Genomic DNA, 21,589 nt, shown 5'->3' on the forward strand with positions numbered 1-21,589 from the left:
CAACAAAACCGTGCTCTTCTCCTACGGTCACCGTCGCAACCCGTACGAGATCCAGCTGCTGCTCGGCCAAACCTCTGCGCTCTTCACCATCGGAGGAGAGGCTCACCTGGTGGAGGCGCGAGGTGTGGTGAAGCCAGGGCAGTGGATCCACTTGTGTGGGGCCTGGGCCTCCGAGCAGGGTCTGGCCACCCTGTGGGCGGATGGGGAAAGGTTCGCCACCACACCTGGAGTTGCTGAGGGACACGTCTTACCGGAAATGGGCTCCCTCCAGCTGGGCCAGGAGAGGAGTGGCTGCTGCCCCCAGTATCATAGCAGCGGGGGTGGCGTTTCAGGCTTTGAGGGAGGGTTCAATTCCCAGCTGGCATTCGCCGGGAAGATGACGGGAGTGAATATGTGGGACAGGGTGCTGTCAGAGGAGGAGATTTCCGAGCTGGCTTTGCCAAATGGGCAGGGCTGCGAGCAGAGAGGGAACGTGGTGGCGTGGGGCATCACGGAGATGGTTCCTCACGGAGGAGCTCAGTTCATCTACTAACTGACTTTTTGTGATTTTCATCTGCGCCATAATGATCATAAATCATCGTGAATATCAGCAACATCGTGATAAGTTCTCCTGCTAAAAATGAAGAGAGCAGCTTACATTGCTTTTATCATCATCATCTTTGTCCATGTAGTTCCATGTTTGATTGTTATGTTGTTATGAGGGCTGTTTTAATCATCATCTCTATTGCTATTCATCACTATTGATATGAACACTTATGATGCAATTGAACTCTGCAGGACATGTTCCGATGGGAGGAAGCCAATGCTGTGAGAGACTGAAGTTTATTTTTGTAACATAACCTTTTGACCTGAGGCCACACACACATACACACACACACACCGACACACACCGACACACAACGACACACACCGACACACACATGCTCACACTGACATAGTTCAGCATAGAAAACGTGCAATGCAGCAGGAAAAGTGCTGCAACATCATTTACCAAAGACTTAATTAGACTGAGGGACAGACAAAGAGTCTATTGATAAAGTGAATGGGTTCCGAGCTCGTAATCAGAGTAAAAACCAGACCACCACGAAGGAGAGGAAAATGAAAGGTCACAAACATTTACAAGAGATTGTCTTTAGAGTGGCATGTTTGTTTGTTTTTACGAGACAATGCATTCTCCTCCTTTCAATCTAGATTTGTGCAAGTGCAGTTAATCAAAATATCAATGCAAAACTTATTTCCCTCATGCAATTTTACTGGGAAACATTAATATATTAAAAAAAATTACTTTTCAGTCATGTTGGTATATTAAATAGCGGTGAAAGATTGACTGTCATCTATATCCCCATAACCACTAAAAGCATAGGTATATACCTATGCTTTTAGTGGTTTTAGATATATCTTGCTAATGCGTTAATGATGTATTATGTAATGTGTAGTAGTACATGTGATTTACGAAATTCTCATGCGACTGAAAACTGCTGTACTTTCTTTCACTTCAAGCCCCGCCATGTACTTAAGAAATAGAATCAAACAAAAACATTATTTTTTTATGATCATAATTTTCCTGAATTTGTGAAAGTTTAAATCGTTTTTAAGATATTACAGTTTCTAATGTGTACCCAAGTGTTTACACTCATATGAGTTATGTAATTCCACTTCTGCTTTGTTTCTTTATTGTCCGTAGTTATCATTTAATTCTAGGGTAATATATATGTCTTCTTTTTTGATACTGCATAAAGTAATAAGAGTAAAACTTTTATATTTGTCATTGGAGATTGAGATTGTTTTTGAGATTGATACAGTAACTGAGGAAAATGTTTACACAATCTTATCTTTTAAGAACTAAGTCGTCTTGTATTATAATGTAAATTGATTATTGATTTGTTTTCTTGTGTAAAGGTGAAATTGAATGTATTTTGTACATAAATATATTTTGCATAGCATGAATGGATGAATGGAGAGTGAGTTACGAATAAAATTTTCAAACTATAGCACATCTCCCCGGGTAATTACTGCTTTTGTCTGTGTTTAACTATTTGTCATTCAGTGTCTCCTCCAAATTCTCAAAGTGATACAAACTTAAACACACTTTAATATGTTTTTGAACTGTAAACTAAATTATATGACTGTTCTTCATTAATTAATGCCAGTTTTAAAATAATATTTATTAGCAAATCTATAATAAATCTATATTTATGGGTTGAACATGGCTCACCTTTAGAACCTTGCAGGGCCAATGTTTACGTAGAGCCACCAGAGACTTCTCGTGAATCAGGCGAGCCGTGCTCATCTTTAGGTCTATGCTGCAACAACACCCATAAACCACTGGTCTAGGTAATGCGTTTTTATCATTTCCAGAGAGAGACCTCAGCCAAGACTTAGGTGAAGTAACACTTTAAGTAAGTACATGTACATGCAGTTCATGGTTTATATACTCACTGGTGTAATGTGTTAATTCAATGTTGCCTTCATTGTAAATGAGACTGTGATTGTGGCCCACCAAAAGATCTCTAATAATGCATTACATTTGTCCCTGTAAATAATGCGAAGACCAAGATCTAAAAGAGGAAAAAGGGAATCTAAATATGAAATCTACAGAATGCATTATAGATTCTTCTTCTTCTTCTTTCGTGTAACATCAGAGGTCCAACTCAGTGTCTTGTAGCCATGCCCTTGTCTCTGGTCCCACGTCAAAGAGGCCGGCTTCCGAAGGTGGTCTGTGTAGGGGGCAGGTGGTCATAATATGTTCGACAGTCTGTTCAGGGGCACCACACTCGCATGCAGCGCTGTCTGCCAGGCCCCACTTCTTCATTGAAGATTTTAACCGACCGACCCCAGTATGCAGACAGTTCAGCAGAGTCCTTTGCAGGCGTGGAAGAAGGTCTCCTGTAGCTCCGTCTCCTGGATCCAAGATGTAGTGGTGGATTTGGGTTGGCCCAGCCCTCTCTCACTCCTGTTTCCAAGCTGCCGCCAGCCATCCATCTTTGGACAGGTCCTCAGTGGTGGACCGGAGCAACTCTTGTGCCGCCTTGTTGTAAGGGTGGCGGGACTTGAGTCTGCTCAGAGGAGCTGCTGTCTCTGTGGTGTCATGGAGGAGTCTCTGTTGCAGAGATGGTATGCTGCTGTAACAGTCTTGCCGGTGCTGAGTTGCAGGCGCCACTTTCGTAGGTAGGCTACTAGGACGACCATGTCTTGGTTGAGACCGTCTTCCATTGCCTTCCATGTGGGTCTTCTCAGCATGATTGCGAGATCGTCTGCGTAGCCGTACTTTCTGGATGCTGTGTCTGGTAGATCATAGATGTAAATATTAAACAGCATCGGAGAAAGGACCGAGCCCTGTGGGACACCGTTCTGTAGTCTTCTTAGCCTACTGCGCTGGCCATCGCTGGTCTGTAGGACAAAACTGCGGTTAGACAGCGTCTCCATGATGAATTTCACCATATGTCGATCGGTTATTGTCCTCAGCAGCTTCAGGTGAAGTCCGCAGTGCCAGACGGTATCGTACGCGGCGGTCAAGTCCAGGTACACTACCCCAGCTTTCTCATTATCCTGGAAGCTGTCCTCGATGTCTTGAGACAGAAGTGTAACCTGGTCCACTGTGGACCTACCGCGACGGAAACCGGCCTGTTCCTGTGGAAGCTGTGGGTCAATCACTGGCTCAATGCGGCAGTGGATCATTCTTTCCAGGATTTTAAATGGAACACAGAGCAGCGATATGGGTCGGTATGCCTTGGGGTCTTCCGCAGGTTTGTTTGGCTTTGGCAGGGCAATTACAGAAGCACGGCGCCAGATCTTGGGCAGCTTGCATCTCTGGTAGCAGGATGAGAAGAATGCACAGAGCCAGCTGGATGTTATTGTGCTCTGGTGCATAACAAACTCTGGGTGGATGTTGTCACGTCCTGGAGCTTTGCCTGGCTTGAGCTTGCTCATGGCCTTACTGAGTTCGTCTGCTGTGAATTCTCCTGAGAGGTTGGAATCCGCACTGGCCACCCTGGAGAGGGAAGTCACCTCCTGCGTTATCAGACGGGCAACATCTTTGTCTGCGTCTGGGAAGCGACCGTTTTTCAGGAGCTCGGACGCGATGGCATCTGCTGTGACTGGGCAGCTTGGGGGCTTTGTGCATCTACCTGTTAGCCGGTTGATGGTTTGCCACGCATTCCGACTAGAGTGGGTAAAGTCAATTGACTCAACAACTTCAGTCCATCTGTCTCTGCGTGTGGTGTCCAGTCTCTGAAGCAGTGCTTCTGCAGTCGCATCCACATCTTCCCTGGAGATAGCCCTCTGGTGGGCGCTCAGGAGGCGGCTGCACTCCTCTTCCCAGCCAGGGATGTAGTTCCTGTTGTAGCCGCGTGGGATGGTCTTTTTTGCCACTCCTAGGAGGACCTTACAGTAGGCTTCATAGGCGGCGTCCACGTTGGCTGCATCAGGTTCTGGCAGACTAGCAATCCTTCTTTCTGTCTCCTGAGCAAATGACTCCCAGTTGGCCTTTCGAAAGTTCCATCTTTTGACAGGTTTCCCTGGTACCGGTTGCACCAGTGATGGGACTTTAATGATGGACGGTCGGTGGTGTGAGCGGGGAAACCTGTCCAGGACGCGTCTCTCCGGTTTCGGGTCATTGCTCCGGCACACAGCGAAGGCCAGGTCTGGGTTGGTAGAGGTGTTCCAGCGTGCAGAGAAGAAGCTTGGCGGCTCCTTGGGGTCGTACAGTAGCAGGGCATCGGTGTTGGAGGCCCATTCACTCAGCGCCACTCCGTTTGATGTTGTGTAGTTGTAACCCCAATCTGTGTGTTGACAGTTGAAGTCACCTGCGTAGATGGCGGGGGCAGTTATGGGCGGGAGTGACGTAGCAGACAGCTCTGATGGTGGGGGCTTATATACGTTGATGACTGAAGTTTCCTGGATTTTAGTAACCAGCCACTCGATGTTGGAGCCTGGTGGGGATTGGCTAGTGGCTGACCAGGTTAGTTCAGTCCTCACGAAGGTTGCCACTCCGTGCTGCTTGCTGTGAATGGACCCAGCGAGCTGGAAACCTGGCATCTTGAGGATGTTATTGTTAGTGCAGTGTGTCTCCTGCAGGAGTACAACCGCTGCCCCATTGGAATCAGCCAGGTGACGTACGATTTCGAGTTTGGCGGTGGTGAGGCCCTCGACGTTGAGTTGGAGCACTGGAAGACCACGGTTTTCGACGGTCGGGATGACCGTGCGTCCTGAGTGGGGCGCTTCTCCGTTCCTTGGCCTGCCAGCTCTTTGTTTGGTTGGCGACATCAGTTTCACAAGTTGGTCTTGCACCATCTCTTGTTACTCACAGGGAAGGCCGCGTGTAGGCTGTCGTCTTCTAGATTAAGGACACGGCATAAAGATATTGTCATATTATATTTTGTTGATAGAAATCATAGACTGTATATAAAAATCGACACTGCTTCTCACTTCCAAAACTATGAGTCTCAGCTGTCAATCATAATACCCTGTATTCAAAGCATCAAGTAACCCATTAAAACCATTCTTACCATAAAAAATAACATCTAAACATACATCCGTGCGAAAATACAAATAAAGTAAACCATTGACCATGTCTCATCCAGTACCACAGAGGAGGCAGATTTATGACCTCCACTTTAACTTTAGCCTCCCTTTAAGGGAGCTTTCATATTGTCCGTCTAAATATACAATCTATGATTAAATGTTTTTTATAGGTTACCTCTTAACAGTAGAGAAATAGCAGCCATGTTTTTGCTGCTCACATGTTTATAGTTTACAGTGGCACATTATGCTACAAGCTCATTAGGGACATTTAACAGGTTTCTGCTACAGCTACAACCAACTGCACAGTCTCCAAAATGTCTCTGTGACTGTGACCTGTTACGCAACGGTCACCTTTCACACTCAACCCCATTCAGCCCCCCCACACCCTCGCCTCCTTTTAACCTAACAATTTAAAGCACAGTGCCTACGTGTGTTTTGCAGCAGGGGAGACATCACTTTGACAGACGACTCTGACACATTCCTTTACTTTTAGAGGCAAGGACCTCGTGTGTTTAGGTCTCTGTGGGGTCAAAGCAATGTCACATATTGTGAGTGTGTGAATGTTTGTGTGTGTGAGTGTGTGTGTGTTTGTGTGCACGACATGTGATAATGCTTAAGTTGTGTTGTGACTTACTGAAGGAGGCTATTAAACCTTCATGCTGTATCCTGATGCTTGCTTCCTGTAACTATAGTCAACACAGACACATCCTCATAAAATTAACTACTGAACAAAAAGATACAAGATAAAAATACAACAAAGCACAAATCTCAAACAAAGCCATATGCCAACCATAGACTATATATATAAAGATACATGTCTCCAATTCCTACCGCTATCCAGAAAGGAAGCAAAATTATCCCGGATGCAAACGCTGCCAATAAACTTTAAAAATGTAAAAAATTAAAATCAGATTTTGATGATTGAGTGACAAACACCTGTCATACGCATTCCAGCTTCACACGTTTGAAAAAAGCAAGCATCAGCATTTTAGTTGCAAGGTTTCAACAGGAGGCTGTTGGCCCTCAGGCAGGTCAATGTTTTTTAATCTTTCTCTTGTCACTGCTTGTTTTATTGTGAAAGGTTGGACAGAACTTCCTGGAAGTTTGACCTCACATTTTTTTCTCCATTATTCATTTGTTAAACCGACTCTGAGTCTGAGCAGTTGTAATAGGTGGACAGAGCACTGGTGGTGAGTTCCCATTGATACACACACTCGACCAATCATTCTCAGCTGTCAATCATACTGACGCACCTGAATATACATTGGTAGCTACCTCAAATGACAAAGACGATCTTTGAGAATAAAATGATGTAATGTAGGCTTCTTTGAATTTTTGCTTTGGTCCATGTCCATGAGCTATGGAAGCCCATTTCCGCCACTGTGATGAAAAAAAAAAAATGTTTTATCTCATTATTATGAGATACTACCTCATAATTATGACTTAGCATCTCATTATTATGAGATACTATCTCATAATTATGACTTAGCATCTCATTATTATGAGATAGTATCTCATTATTATGACTTAGTATCTCATAATTATGACTTAGCATCTCATAATTATGACTTAGTATCTCATTATTATGAGATAGTATCTCATAATTATGACTCAGCATCTCATTATTATGAGATAGTATCTCATAATTATGACTTAGCATCTCATTATTATGACTTAGTATCTCATTATTATGAGATAGTATCTCATAATTATGACTTAACATCTCATTATTATGAGATAGCATCTCATTATTATGAGATACTATCTCATAATTATGACTTAGCATCTCATAATTAGGACTTAGCATCTCATTATTATGAGATACTATCTCATAATTATGACTTAGCATCTCATTATTATAAGATAGTAACTCATAATTATGACTTAGCATCTCATAATTATGACTTAACATCTCATTATTATGAGATAGTATCTCAAAATTATGACTTAGCTTCTCATTATTATGAGATAGTATCTCATTATTATGACATAATATCTCATAATTATGACTTAGCATCTCATTATTATGAGATACTGACTGCAGGGTCTGTCATGCAAGTCAAATGTTGTATTTCTGTTACAGTGGCGGGCGTAGTTATCATTAACTCAAACCTTAACTTTACTTCACTGAGTTCCCAGCCTCTCTACCACTGCTCACCTGCTCTGCTGCAACCCGCCCACAGTCAGACACTAAGTCATAATTATGAGATAGTATCTCATAATTATGAGATGCTAAGTCATAATTATGAGATGCTAAGTCATTATTATGAGATGCTATCTCATAATAATGAGATACTAAGTCATTATTATGAGATACGGATTGTGGGCGGGCCCCACAGAGCAGGGAACCCGAGGCTGAGCGGGTGCGGGGACAGCAGCCTTCCTCGCGGAAGTGGAAGACTGTGCATCGATACAGAGACATAACAGGATCGATCCATGTTTTCTGCTCCGTTCATTGTCTTAGCGATGTGCTGCCGCTGAATAATTATAACAAGCGCTGCTCCAGGATCAGAACAGACGCTCTTTAAAAGTCCGGTTGTCTTGTGTGTGTCGGACTCTGCTTCCGCCTCACTTCCCTCTGACCCGCGCTCACTTCACACTTTAACAATAAACACCAGCACCGATCACAAGTTATTAGGACACGTACAGGAATGATGTTTACTTTGTGTTTGTTTGAGTTCATGAAACACGTGTTGTGTGGAGCTGGGGACTACGTGCACACGGTGTTTAAACATGTGTTTCGTAACGTGAGATGTAACGTGACGCGCACAGTACAGGACCGTCAGCGTTGAAGTGACGGAGCGATCCGAAGTCTTGATCGGTCATCATCGAATAATTACTAAAAAATACATGTGATTATCAGTTTTAGTGAAGAGGAATAGAGACAAGCATACACACACACACACACACACACACACACACACACACACACACACACACACACACACACACACACACGCATGACAGACCCTGCAGTCAGTATCTCATAATAATGAGATGCTAAGTCATAATTATGAGATATGTCATAATAATGAGATACTATCTCATAATAATGAGAAGCTAAGTCATAATTTTGAGATACTATCTCATAATAATGAGATGTTAAGTCATAATTATGAGATGCTAAGTCATAATTATGAGTTACTATCTTATAATAATGAGATGCTAAGTCATAATTATGAGATAGTATCTCATAATAATGAGATGCTAAGTCCTAATTATGAGATGCTAAGTCATAATTATGAGATAGTATCTCATAATAATGAGATGCTATCTCATAATAATGAGATGTTAAGTCATAATTATGAGATACTATCTCATAATAATGAGATACTAAGTCATAATAATGAGATGCTAAGTCATAATTATGAGATACTATCTCATAATAATGAGATGCTAAGTCATAATTATGAGATACTATCTCATAATAATGAGATACTAAGTCATAATTATGAGATGCTAAGTCATAATTATGAGATACTAAGTCATAATAATGAGATACTATCTCATAATAATGAGATGCTAAGTCATAATTATGAGATAGTATCTCATAATAATGAGATGCTAAGTCATAATTATGAGGTAGTATCTCATAATAATGAGATAAAAAAATTTTTTTTTTCATCACAGTGGCGGAAATGGGCTTCCATAATGAGCAGCAGAGGGGGGTCAAAATATTTGAAACTACAAAGGCTGCATAAAACTGCAGAGGGAAACATAAATCTGATCTCGCCATGATAAAGCCCCCCAGCGAGCCTCGTTCACTTTCATCCTCTCTCCACTCTTAGTGTGTGTGTGGGTGTATGTGTTTGTGTGTACAGTATTTGTGACATATTCTGGCATTAATAAGCCCCCCCATCACGTCACCCCCCACTACCAAGCTGGATCACAGCCACTCGAAGCTTCATCACTCTTTCTTCTCCATTCTATCTCATCCCTTACACGCTCACAAATAAGGACAGTTTCTAGCATGCATGGGTTTCTGTGGTTGCCATGTGAGTGATTTTATGTCAGGGTGACGTAAATTTATTGTCAAGGAATTTCAAGGTCAAAGTTTCTAAGCAAACATGAAGATGGAACGTATTAAAATGACACACTGATGCAGCCCATGTGACTTTATTAACTTCTTTAGTCTATAAAATGTACTGAATTTGGGTTTTGCATAACAGTGGGTGGATATGAGGCATGTAACAGTATAATGACAAACAGCACAAATATTCACATTATTATTTTATACTTCATTAGTAAGAAACGAAGTAGAACCAAAACAAAATGGGACAGCTAACCATAATGATGTCTGAAGTAAGAGTATGGGGTAATGCATTCCAAAGCCAACTGGCACCCCAGGAAAACAAACCCCCATAAAAAAAAGCAAGGTCTCTGAAGGTAAAATATGCATTTAAAGCATGGAATTTGGTTTAATGGGATATGACATGACATGAAACATTGCTTGGGTGTCTAACGAACATGAAAATATGTTTGTTTTTTCCGCATAAAGCTTTACAACCAATATACTCAAAAGAAAAAACAAGACGAACATGAAGGGAAATGACCGAAACTGATTTTATTTCATGACTATTTTAAGAAAGATTTCTTAAAATTCAGCAGTTAGAAGAACTGCATCTTAATGTGCTTCCAACATCAGCATTAAGCCCCACTGAATTGGATTGTAGTCTCATATAATCTACTTGTGTTTTCCGACTGCCAAAGGTGTAAAGTGTCCTCTAACTATCTGATGCTCTGAGCCCAGAACCTGGTTACACCTTTAAAATGAAGCGGAGAGCGGAGAGTGGAGAGCTAAGCTGTTTCATGTGCCGAGCTGCTGACAGAAAACGGTGAGAGCATAACCATGGTGGGCACCTCATTCTGCTGTTGGGTGAGGTGATTAGTACCATGTGCTAGTTTGTGTGTTTGCTCCTGTACAGATATCTTTGTGAGGACCATTTTGGCTAGTCCCCACTTTTAATGTGCTGTTTCAGGGTTAAGACTTGGTTTTAGGGTGAGAATAAGAAATAGAATTAGGGTTAGGGTTAGGCATTTAGTTTGGATGGTTATGGTAATGGGCTAGGAATGCACTCACGCACGCACAGACACGCAAACACACGTTTGTGGAGCTTTCCTTATCAGGACTTTGCATTGACTTCCACACATTGTGGACATCCTAACCAAAACCTTATCTCTAACTTAAATGACCAATTCATGTCTAACCCTTATTCGGCTTTTGTCACAATGAGGTCTAGTGGTCCTGAAAAGATCAGTGTTCATAATGGAAAAGGTAAGAAAGGTAAAAAAGTACACACAAACACAAGTCGAACTGTCCACTTAAACTTTTTCCATTCTGCGTCATAGTACCATGAGGAAACAGATGATCTGTAACAGCTGCTCTTTACCGTCATTATCATCAAGCTCATGGAGCTGGCAGTCATTTTAGCACTACTCACTATGGCTCATGGTAGGATAAGACTGGTGGTCTGCTACTACAATTAATGAGTACATGTGTAATTCGTCTTTCCACCCCTGAACAGTTGATCCCATTGTTGCAGGCCTGCTCACACTGAGAACAAACTATCTCATTGAGCCAAATGTCAACTATCAACAGCTTAAATAACACAACATTATGCACTTGTATTCTTATTATGTACCTTTTCTCTTTATAGTCTATAAAAGACATGTGGACACACAAACATGCATTTCCCTGAGTGTCTAACAAGGTCCTAAAACTCACAGAAAGAACACGGTTCAATTTTAATTTCCTTCTTATAACAGCAACAGTTATTGAGGTTTGTTCCAGACAAGGACTCAAGTCAGTTTATGTGTGTGTGTGTGTGTGTGTGTGTGTGTGTGTGTGTGTGTGTGTGTGTGTGTGTGTGTGTGTGTGAGTGTGTGTGTGTGTGCATGTTAATATGTTTAGAAAGTGTGCACATGTGTCATTTGTTTTCCCTACCTCCCAGCACGCTGAGCGTAATGGCCTCTGTGTGCTCAGCCAACAGATCAGCCTTGGCTATAGCAGCCAGCGAGAGATAACTGGACATGTTCCTGCTGAGCTCCCTGTTCCCTCTCTGGAGGAACCGCACCGCCACCGGCACGGCCAGCACCATGACCGAGGGACAGCTGTAGTTCTGAGGGGACACAAATTGAGAGGAGGTTGAGGTGACAGCAATAAGAAAACACAGGGGTGAATCTTAGGGCAAAAGCCTGACTTGTGTTAAAAGTGTTAAACAGAAAACTGGTAGATTGTGGTTTCTGTAAGTCCTCAAACTGCAGACACGGTATTGCACCACCCTTAATTACCAGAAGGAAATGTTTTGTGTTTGTGACTTTTTTTAGAAGTATTTTTCAGAATAATGTTACGTGAATAACTACGTGACAGTACAAGAATAACGTCATAATATTACGAAAGTGGTGATTGAAAGGACATCAAAATATAAAGAAAAAACTCATCGTATTAAAAGAATAAAGTCATAACTTAACAAGAAAAGTCATAATATTACCGGAATATGGAAACTTAGGAACTAATCAGCACGGAGAACATGTGCTCTCTTTCTGGATTGAAAATCTTTAATCAATATCCGTGTTTCTTTAGAAACTATGACACCTCTTTGAATAGCATACTGATGTAACCAACAGTAACCTCACAGACAGTCCACCACTACCAAACATTTTCTCCTCCACACAAGAGGCAGTTTCCCCCAAGTCTGTGGCTCCGTCTTTGCAATAGAGACGGGTTCTTGCACAACCTTTTCAAAGTCCCGAAACTTATGTTAATGTAATGCATAAGTATTTTGTTACTAAAGTTTAACATGCTCCACATTCCTCATTTCACTACAGGAGATGGACTGATATTCTGATATCCCCCCTCTAAAATGACACATACCCTAAAATGATTACTTTTTTTTCTTAATATCATGACATTATTCTCGTAATATACAACCTTATTCTCGTTTTTCTTGAACTAGCAGATTAATTGCAGATTAAAGTTGCAGATTTGCAGATTAAAATGCAGAACAAAAGGACACTTAGCAACTGTATTCATAGGATGGCACCGACAGAAACAGAGATCCAGTTCTTTCCACTTGCTGTATTTTAATGTAGAAAGAAGGGATAATAAAGGAGGCTTGACTTCACAGTACATACCTCTGTTTTCCTATATGAGCTACAAATTCCAGGAACAACAGGAGGTGAGAATAAACATTCTCACTAACTCTCTCTTAAATTGATTTTTAATCATTTCAAACTATAAGCAGCTGCAGTAAGCAGCACATATAAGGAGCTGCAGACTCATGAAGCAGCACGGTGACTTAAATGATTTGGATTTACTGTGTGATTGAAGTAAAGAGGAGTGAAAGAGTGTGTGATGTATTTGAGGATACACACCCTGGTGCAAGTTTGTATGAATCACGAGAAGAGGTGGGCTCGAAATGCACTAGCACCCTCAACTGGAGAGTCAGATATCAAGTCTGTTTCACTGCCCATAATTTAAAAACTGTTTTAAATTCTAAAGCTCCTTGGCATTGATTACAAGGTAGATTTCCTGTTAAATTGTAAATCAATTGTTTGATATGTTGCAGGATACATCAACAATAAGTGATGTTCACTGGTCTCCTAGGATATTATATCTTATGTATTTCATACTTGTGTACCCACTTTCAACCTCAAACCTCCTAATCAACTCCAAGTTAAGAATACCCAGAATGCATTTTAACATAGAGTTGACATTTTAGAGAGTTCATCTGACTGCTGGGAGAGAAATAATCCACCTCTCTCTTTGTTTTCTCTTTTCTCTCGCTCAATGCTCATTGTCCTTTTAATGCCTTAACTCTACCACAAGATGGCAGTGCAGACAGCATATCCACAAAAAAGGTTATCCACCAGCCCAATTTATTAAGATGTCCCTAGTTTTTATCTAAATATGTATAAATAATAACACATGTAAGTGAAAATCAACATTTTGAAAAAGCCTTAGTGTAATTGTGACAAAAAGAGCTGTTATTATTGGGTGTTTTGAGCTCTTTGTGCTATAGTTAACCTGTGTTATACAACAGGGACTATACTTAGTCTGTATGAAACACAAAATGTAGGCCGTGGATGCAAGTCATTTTTCATCCCCCTGCAGGTTCCTCATGTATGAATGAACAGATTAATTTATCTGTCCAATGTCTTCTACTTTCATCTTAGCAAGAATAGTCACTTTAATGATCAAAGAATCCCAAAAGATCTTAAGCCGGAAATCTGTTTGCATCTCTGTGTGCTGCAGACAACTTGTATTCCTACCCGCTCTCCGGGGGGGTTTCAGAGGAAGGGTAAAGAAAGTTTTTTTGCGCATCTGTAGCTTCACACAATGACAGGTAGACAGAGAAGAGAAAAAAGAGAAAGAGGTGGTAGGAAAGAAGAGGTGAGATGATAAAAATAGGCAGAATGAAAGCAAGGGAAAACAACTGACAGAAAAAGGAAACAGCGACAGAGAGAAGAGAGGGGAAGTGCTCCCTTGATAAATGTTGGAGTTAGGACATGAGAGCCAGAAGCTGCTGTCAGAGCTGTCAGAAGTTTTAGTCTCACCTCTCTGTAATGTGTGTGTGTGTGTGTGTGTGTGTGTGTGTGTGTGTGTGTGTGTGTGTGTGTGTGTGTGTGTGTGTGTGTGTGTGTGTGTGTTCTCCTTTCTTGTTGCCTCTTTAGGATTTTTTCCAGGTTGAACACTGACCTTGTCAGAATCAGTAGACCTCATAGGGGCAAAAACCTGGTCCTACTGAGATCTGAGTTCCTGGTTAAGGTGAGGGATATAGATGTGGGTTTTGGTTAAGTTAGGGTTAGGCATGAATTGGTCCTGGATAAGGTTGTGCAAACCAGTGTGGGTTGTGCATGTGTGCCTTTCCACAACATTCAGTGTGTCATTATAGTGGTAATAAGCACGGAACAGGAAATACAAAGAGTACAAGATAGATAGAGTTATGGTGGAGAGGAGAGAAAGAGAGAGAGAGAGAGAGAGAGAGAGAGAGAGAGAGAGAGAGAGAGAGAGAGAGAGAGAGAAAGAGAGAGAGAGACCTTCTGCCTTTAAGCCTTTTAGCTGCAAAGGTCTGATGGAGAACTGAGGCAAGATTTGATTTACATTTTGAAGCCCTTCAGCAGTGATTACATAAAGTGTATTTGCTAGCCAAGGCAAAATTTTACCTTTGCCTATGTTGCATGATGCAATATTAATCAGTGTTGTCTAAGTATCTACTGCTACTTCAGAATCCCCAGAATACCTTTCAACCTGATGTTAGCTGTTTATTTTTTTAAAATAGTTTAAGGACTGTAGCTTATGATTGGCCTTGTATCTGCACTGTTACAAAAATACACCAGAGTATAGAGAATACAATTAATCAAGAAAAACTAATTTCATGGTGGGTATTTGTTTATAAATTTGTATATGCAGTATGTAGCTTGTGTCACTAGGGGTCTCTAAAGTGAAACAATAACAAAATACCTAGATTGATGACTTGTCAAGCAGCATAGAATCATGGGAGTTGTTGTACAAACGTAACTAAAGCGTAAGTCTTGTTCTCCAAAGAGGTTATGTATTGAAGTTTTATTCACGTTATGCAGAAAACTGCAATGAATAATCACAATCCATCCATCCTGGCTAGCTGACTAGCTGCTAGCAGTGTGTTCTTCCTTACGGCCAATTTATGCTTCTACGTCTTTTCTATTAAGGACAGATAAGACCGCCCTATCCGTCGTGGAACGCCCTCTCTGAGCGCCTCGGAGAGCTTTTCGTACACCTCTGATTTTTCTAACTGTCCGTGTTTATGTCGGAGAGCCCACGGACAGACCTTGGCTGTGATTGGTCCGCGAATGACATCATTTCCCTACGACGTCATTTACGGATTTCACATTTCCGGACCTTAAACGTCCTGCTTGACAATAAACCAAAACACAACTACGATTCTACGATTAATGTGACGTGTGTGTTAAGCCAGCGGAGTTGTCCGGCTGACGGTGGCTCGTTAGAGCACTGACTGCATGTGTGCACGGTCACATACGGTTATAACGAGCTTTCAAAACGGCGCTAGCATGCTAGGCTAGCGGGCTAGCCTCCATGCTAACTGCGGTGGTAACAGAGCAAAAACCCGCCGTCACGAATTTAATTCCACTTCTATCATGACACTGTTTCTATAATACCGCCAGGTTAGAAGCAAACACTGGATAGTAGTAGTTAGTGTCGGGAGTCCCTGCTGACTGTGTGTGGAAGCTGGGGGGGAGCTAGCTCCGTGTAGCTTCTAGCTACATGTAGCCTCAAGCAGATTCAAGCTGTGGAATCAGCAACACAGTTCGGAAACAAGACCTGGGAACCGCTGCGCTAAGAAACGATAACATCAGCATTTTGACCCGCTGGGTGTCACTTTATTTAGTTCTGTTAGTTGCCATGGTTCAGTGTGTGAGAGGCAAGCTAACAGAGGTAAACAGACACACGTGGACTTCTTCTTCCCAAATGGGGTAGGCTTATCTGAGCTCGTCTTCCGTTGCGCCACCTATGGGTTTGGCGGTGAATTTTTTTCTACGTACAGTGGTTGGAGAAGTAAAAATCAAAAAGACTCTTCGCCCACCGTGGAGCCCTCTCCGAGAAACGGATACGTAGAAGCATACTGGAGCCTTTAGTCATATGTTGTTTGCCCTAAGAAGTTATGGGCGAGACGGGCAAATTGGGAGTTTCTCTGGGTTTGAACCTTCTTGGAAACATTTTGGACAGTGTCAGAACACAAGTAAACAATATGTATAACATAGCTCTAGTCATTTTTAGGCATTTAACACATTATATCATTAAACCAGAAGTGCTGTACCTGGGCGTCTGAACAGATCTTTCATATTCTCATGGCCAAAATAGAATTTAAATAATGTGCTCCTCAAATTTAGGCAACTCAGCCACTTCATATCCCCACAGACGACATACAGTATGTGCTGTATGTGCACCTTATTCTTCTGTAAAAAAAATTCAAGAAGAATATATCTTTGGGGTACACCATTACAAAACAATGTCTACTGTGTGTGTGTGTGTACCTGCAGGATACAGCTGGTGATGTCAGAGGCAATCTTGGCGTGCGGCGTGTCCTCTGTGTTTTCACCTTGGGGCGTGAGGTTATGTTCCAGACACGACTCCCAGAGCCCCACCAGCGCCACGCTGTGTCGCTCGATGGAGCTCGTCTCCCTTATGGCCGTGGTGATGCGTGTTATGCAAATCTCTACCACCGCCTGATCGTTGTCATTGGTCAGATAGTCCTGTCAGCCGGACAGATAATAGGATGCAAATTTAAGGGGACAATGATAAATGAAAGGTACCAAGATGAATAATGGATGAGATTATAAATAATGAATGAAACAGACATTTGCTCTGTAATGTTTTGGGTAAATATCATCTATGCGTGTCTTTCTGTCTTCTCACCGGTGAGCAGGATATTGTCTTGATCTGGTCCAGAGCTTGTGACAGACAGTCTTCAATCTCTGCGTCTTCCAGAGAGAAGAGATCCCCGGCTCGGGAAAGATCCCTCTGGCCGAGCACCCGACTGAACAGCTGGTGCATCCTGGTCCTGGTTTGGGACAGACCCGTTTGGGACTGCTGCTGCTTTATTGAAAATCAGTAAATCGCTGACATCATCACGATAGAAATGGTGCAAATATGCTGAATGTGAGGAGAAAATAGCTTATAGACTGTAAATTAGGAATCATTTATTTGATCTAATTTTGTTGAAATCCTCTTCAGAACAATCTAGAATCAGGTAGGAGAGCGGGACCAGTTTGTCCCAGTGTGTTTCTGGGTCTGCCGGGGTCCTGTTACCATGGAGACAAGGCATGTTCTGGAGGAGGTAGTCTTTCAAAGGAGTCCTGAAGGAGAGAGATGAAAACACATGGAGGGCAAGAATTAATTAACTAAACATGAATTCATTGATTTATAAAACTAAACAGAAGTAAACGATGGGATATTCATTTTTATATATTTGAAAGAATTGTATGGAAACTCGACAAAAAGATTCAGCCTGAGCAGCTGAGAGTGAAAAAGTATTTTGAGCCAGTGAGAGATGCCATTCAAAAAGTTGAGTTAAAAATGTCCTTATTTATTTTAGGTCTCAAGAAACAGACTTAAACCACTTGAACAAACAAGGAACAGATCAAAAGAAGTGGATCCAAGGCAATCCTAAAAGAATAGATTGACAATTAAAAGAATAAATGTATGTACGTCCTTTTCAAGACTTAGATTAGAAGATTATAACCACTCTCATGTGTGTCTGTGACATATGAAGCTAATTAGCCTAGCTTAGCATAAAGACTGGAAACAGCAACTGGTTGCCACCCTCTAAACATAATACAATCTGTCTACCAGCATGTGGCCAGACCATAGACTGTATGAAAAATGTAACGCTCCCCAAAAGTGAAGCCATATCATCACCGGCAGGACCTTGATGCAACGGCTCTGCACCATGATAACTATTGCGCAGACTTTGGGTGGATTTACGTAAAAAGAACAAGATGGCGGCCCCCGTATCTGAGATATTTTAACTTCATTTTTGTGCAACAGCCGGAGGTAGAGACACAGCGTCCATCTTTTAATAATGTCTCTGGGCCAGACACAGTAACTTCTGGGACTCTAGTCACTGTGATGTTACCAGACAAGAGGTAGAGACTTCAGTATATCATTTCTTCTGGCCAACAAGTTATCTGGCACAAAACCCCCGGTAGAACCACTAACAATTTTGGAGAGTGGTATCAATTTTCTCTTCTAACCCTCATCAAAGCACATAAGCATTTTCCTCTTTTCATATCCTTTGTTTTTCTACAAGTGTAGCATGTATAAGTTAATATATGATGATGTGAACTACATGACTCAATGTGTGACATATCTGATATTAGATACTTACAAAAACACACAAAAACGCATGCAAGTAGGACCCAGAGAAGATTTATAAAAGTAGTGTAGTCTCAGCTAAATTTTGGTATTGGAAAATAATAGTGGCAATCAATCGATATTGATAATGATCAGAATAAATGTCATGGCAATATTTGTACATACAGTATTCTAATCTAAGGGTTAGGATCCAAAATAGAAAAGTACTAGGATGATCACACTTTCAAGTTTTTATTTACATATATTTTATATTCATAGAATTGGCATCATGTGTTATATCAACTATGGTTTTCAATCATTTCTAAAAGCAGTTATAAATAATAGAAATAAATCTAATGGTTCAATGAGTATATGCAGTCTTCTACCATTATGTGTTATAAATGGAGTTAGAGGGCTGGGCTTTCAAGTGTATGATGTTAACCATTTACCTGTCACTACTGCTTCTCCTGTCAGCCTCAATTAAACATTAAAACATTAACACTTCCAGCTGTGAAGTTTACACACACACACACACACACACACACACACACACACACACACACACACACACACACAGAGGCACACTTGTCCTCCCACACACAGAACAAAGATTAACATATACACACATTAGTTTCCTGTGATGCAACGTAAGTATTCTGCAAGCGGGAAACACACACACACACGCACACACACTCATCTCTTTAAAGCAGCCACCCAGGCGGCCTGTGATCAGGACGACTTTCCTCAGAGCTGAACTCTGCCTGCGTTCAGAGGATGAGCAGCTAAGCGTATGTATCTGTGCCACTGCCTGCTTCCTGTGCCTGCTCTCCTCCGCAATCACTCATCATCTCGTGCTCACACCACTTCTCTGGAGGAGGTCCAAGCCAGACCAAAGGAAAGCACAAAGCAAAGCACTGGGGAGACCCTTATCTCTCCTGCCAAGCCGGTGACGGCCATGGAAACCTGCCTATTGCCGGGATACCACATCAGGAATTCTTATTGGTCCAAGCCAGGCCGTTGGGCCGATATCAACAAAACAACCATAAACAAAGAGCTAAGAGATTTATCTGTCGCACACAGACAGAGTCACACACTAAGCTGTTCTGCTTGTTGTGTCGAGCAACAATCTGAGCTATTTCTGTCTATGACTGGAGCTACAATATAGTATGTTTTTTTGTAGGGGTATCGATATTAATGTCAATACTGTGTTTTGTAAGGTCAAAGTGACCTTGACCTTTTATCACTAAAACCTGAGTTGTAAAACATAATGCCTGCAGCCATGGTTATCACCGCTGCAGAGGCATTAAAAAAGATAAGCATGCAGACAAAAGAGAGAAATGAGAGTTGGACACAAACTCAGAGTGAAAGAGAAGAGACGAGCAGATAGAGACAGAGATGCAGAGAGAGAGAGAGAGAGAGAGAGAGTAAGCCAGAAGTGGATAATGTTTCAGTGTCCTGAATTTCCTCAGTATCCTGCACACAGGTAAAATACTGAGTTTCCATTATTCCACCTGAAAGCCTCAGAAACATACACACACAAACACACACACACACACAAACACACACACACACACACACACACACAGCGCTCAGTCACTCAGACGGGCTGTGTCGTTGTGAGAGCTGGAAAGGATACAGTAAATAAATACAACAGTTCACTTGTGGAGATATAGAGGTGTGTAAATATATTAAACTGTATCTGTGTGCAGGACAGTGTGTGTGTGTGTGTGTGTGTGTGTGTGTGTGTGTGTGTGTGTGTGTGTGTGTGTGTGTGTGTGTGTGTGTGAGGTGGGGGTCCGTGTAAAAGCAGAGGGAAAAAATGGGCCTGAGGAATTTCAGTTCTTAAACAATCAGCTAGTTACTATTAATCACCCAGCTACGGCTCAGCAAGCTCAGGAATGTGGCCTTTAAACACACACTCGAAACACAGAGTGAATAACTTCCAGCTCGTTTTACCTGTATGTACTTATTTGTACATAAAAGCAAATTCCTCAAAATTCCGGGAGGAGCATATCTGAATTGTGTTGTTTTTTTAAAAATGTGTCTGTGTCGTTCGTCAGTGCTAACGACATGAACACTTCCATTGGAATTTCACTTGCCTTTAGTCGGCACCCACATGATGCAGGGGGGCGGTGACTATAGGCCACTGAGTGAGGGGTGACAGGGGGGGCATACTGGGGGGCCACTGGGAGGCTTAAGGGCGATGTGAGAACAATGTGACCTAAGGGCCTCTCTCTCTCTCTCGCTCGCTCGCTGTCTCTCAGAGCACTGACTGAAGACAGTAGAGAGAGAGAGAGTGAGAGAGTGTGAGAGAGAGAGAGACAGAGACAGAGACAGAGACAGAGTGAGAGAGAGATAGAGAGAGAGAGAGAGAGAGAGAGAGAGAGAGAGAGAGAGAGAAAACACTGGCTCTTTTGTGTGACCTATAAGACAGAGACAGACCAACCCTCTCTCTCTCTCTCTCTCTCTCTCTCTCTGCTCAGTCGGCCCTATCCTGCTGTGTAATGTGCACCTGCTTGGCCTGCAAGACATCACACACACAAAAACACACACACACACACACACACACACACACACACACACACACACACACACACACCCCTAAACACACACACATACACACACACACAAACACACACACACACAAACACACTTAATAAAGGAGCTGGGTGAAAGGGAGAGACAGCAGCAGTCGACAAAAGACAAAAAGCGTCTCTCCACTGTTTCTCTACACCACTGCTTCATATCCGACAGTGGGGGAACACATTGTAGTATAAGGAATTGGGAAGGAATATTTCTCTCATCTTTGCCTCAGTCTATTTATTTCATTGTTTCTTTTTCTCGTTCCGTATTTATGCGCAGATAGAGTGGTTTTGAGATTGATGGGTGAGGGAGTGGTGGAAGGGAATTGGAAGCCTGTTGGAAAGCTGCCATCGTCCTCCAGACTGAAAACTCCTCTGGATTTAAGTGATTTATATTTGTTCTTATAAATAAGTCTGCAGGGTTCGGTGCTTGTTTTGCTGTTTTGTCAGAAGACATGTTAACTTTGCTCTTGAATAGCGAATCAGACTTGGCTCTGCTCACCTCTGATATTGTGCAATCAAGAAAATTGTGCTTAAAAATGGAACTAGCAGAGCAGCACTGATGTTGGGCTGAAGCGGGTCAGCTCCATATATACAGAGCCAAAGTTGAACCTTAAAGTTTGGTGGGCAA

At 42.0% G+C, this 21,589-nt stretch overlaps 2 protein-coding genes across 4 annotated transcripts in view; one reads left to right on the forward strand and one right to left on the reverse strand.

Annotated features, from left to right (window-relative positions):
- Positions 1-532, forward strand: part of ptx3a (pentraxin 3, long a) — a 6,187-nt gene extending 5,655 nt beyond the window's left edge. The window contains exon 4 of the mRNA XM_061073716.1: positions 1-532. This exon is cut by the window's left edge and continues 124 nt beyond it. Coding sequence (XP_060929699.1) covers positions 1-532 — 532 coding nt within the window.
- The window catches only part of veph1 (ventricular zone expressed PH domain-containing 1), a 72,404-nt gene extending 55,327 nt beyond the window's left edge, over positions 1-17,077 (reverse strand). For all 3 annotated transcript variants that reach the window (XM_061073526.1, XM_061073527.1, XM_061073525.1), the window contains exons 1-3: positions 16,940-17,077; positions 16,558-16,776; positions 11,468-11,642 (exon numbers count right to left, since the gene is read on the reverse strand). In XM_061073526.1, the coding sequence (XP_060929509.1) occupies positions 11,468-11,642; positions 16,558-16,776; positions 16,940-17,077 (532 nt within the window). The remainder of the gene's footprint in view (positions 1-11,467; positions 11,643-16,557; positions 16,777-16,939) is intronic.
- Between the last annotated feature and the right edge of the window lie 4,512 nt (positions 17,078-21,589).

This window comes from Limanda limanda, chromosome 6 (assembly GCF_963576545.1).
Source record: "Limanda limanda chromosome 6, fLimLim1.1, whole genome shotgun sequence".
NCBI classification, from domain to species: Eukaryota; Metazoa; Chordata; class Actinopteri; order Pleuronectiformes; family Pleuronectidae; genus Limanda; species Limanda limanda.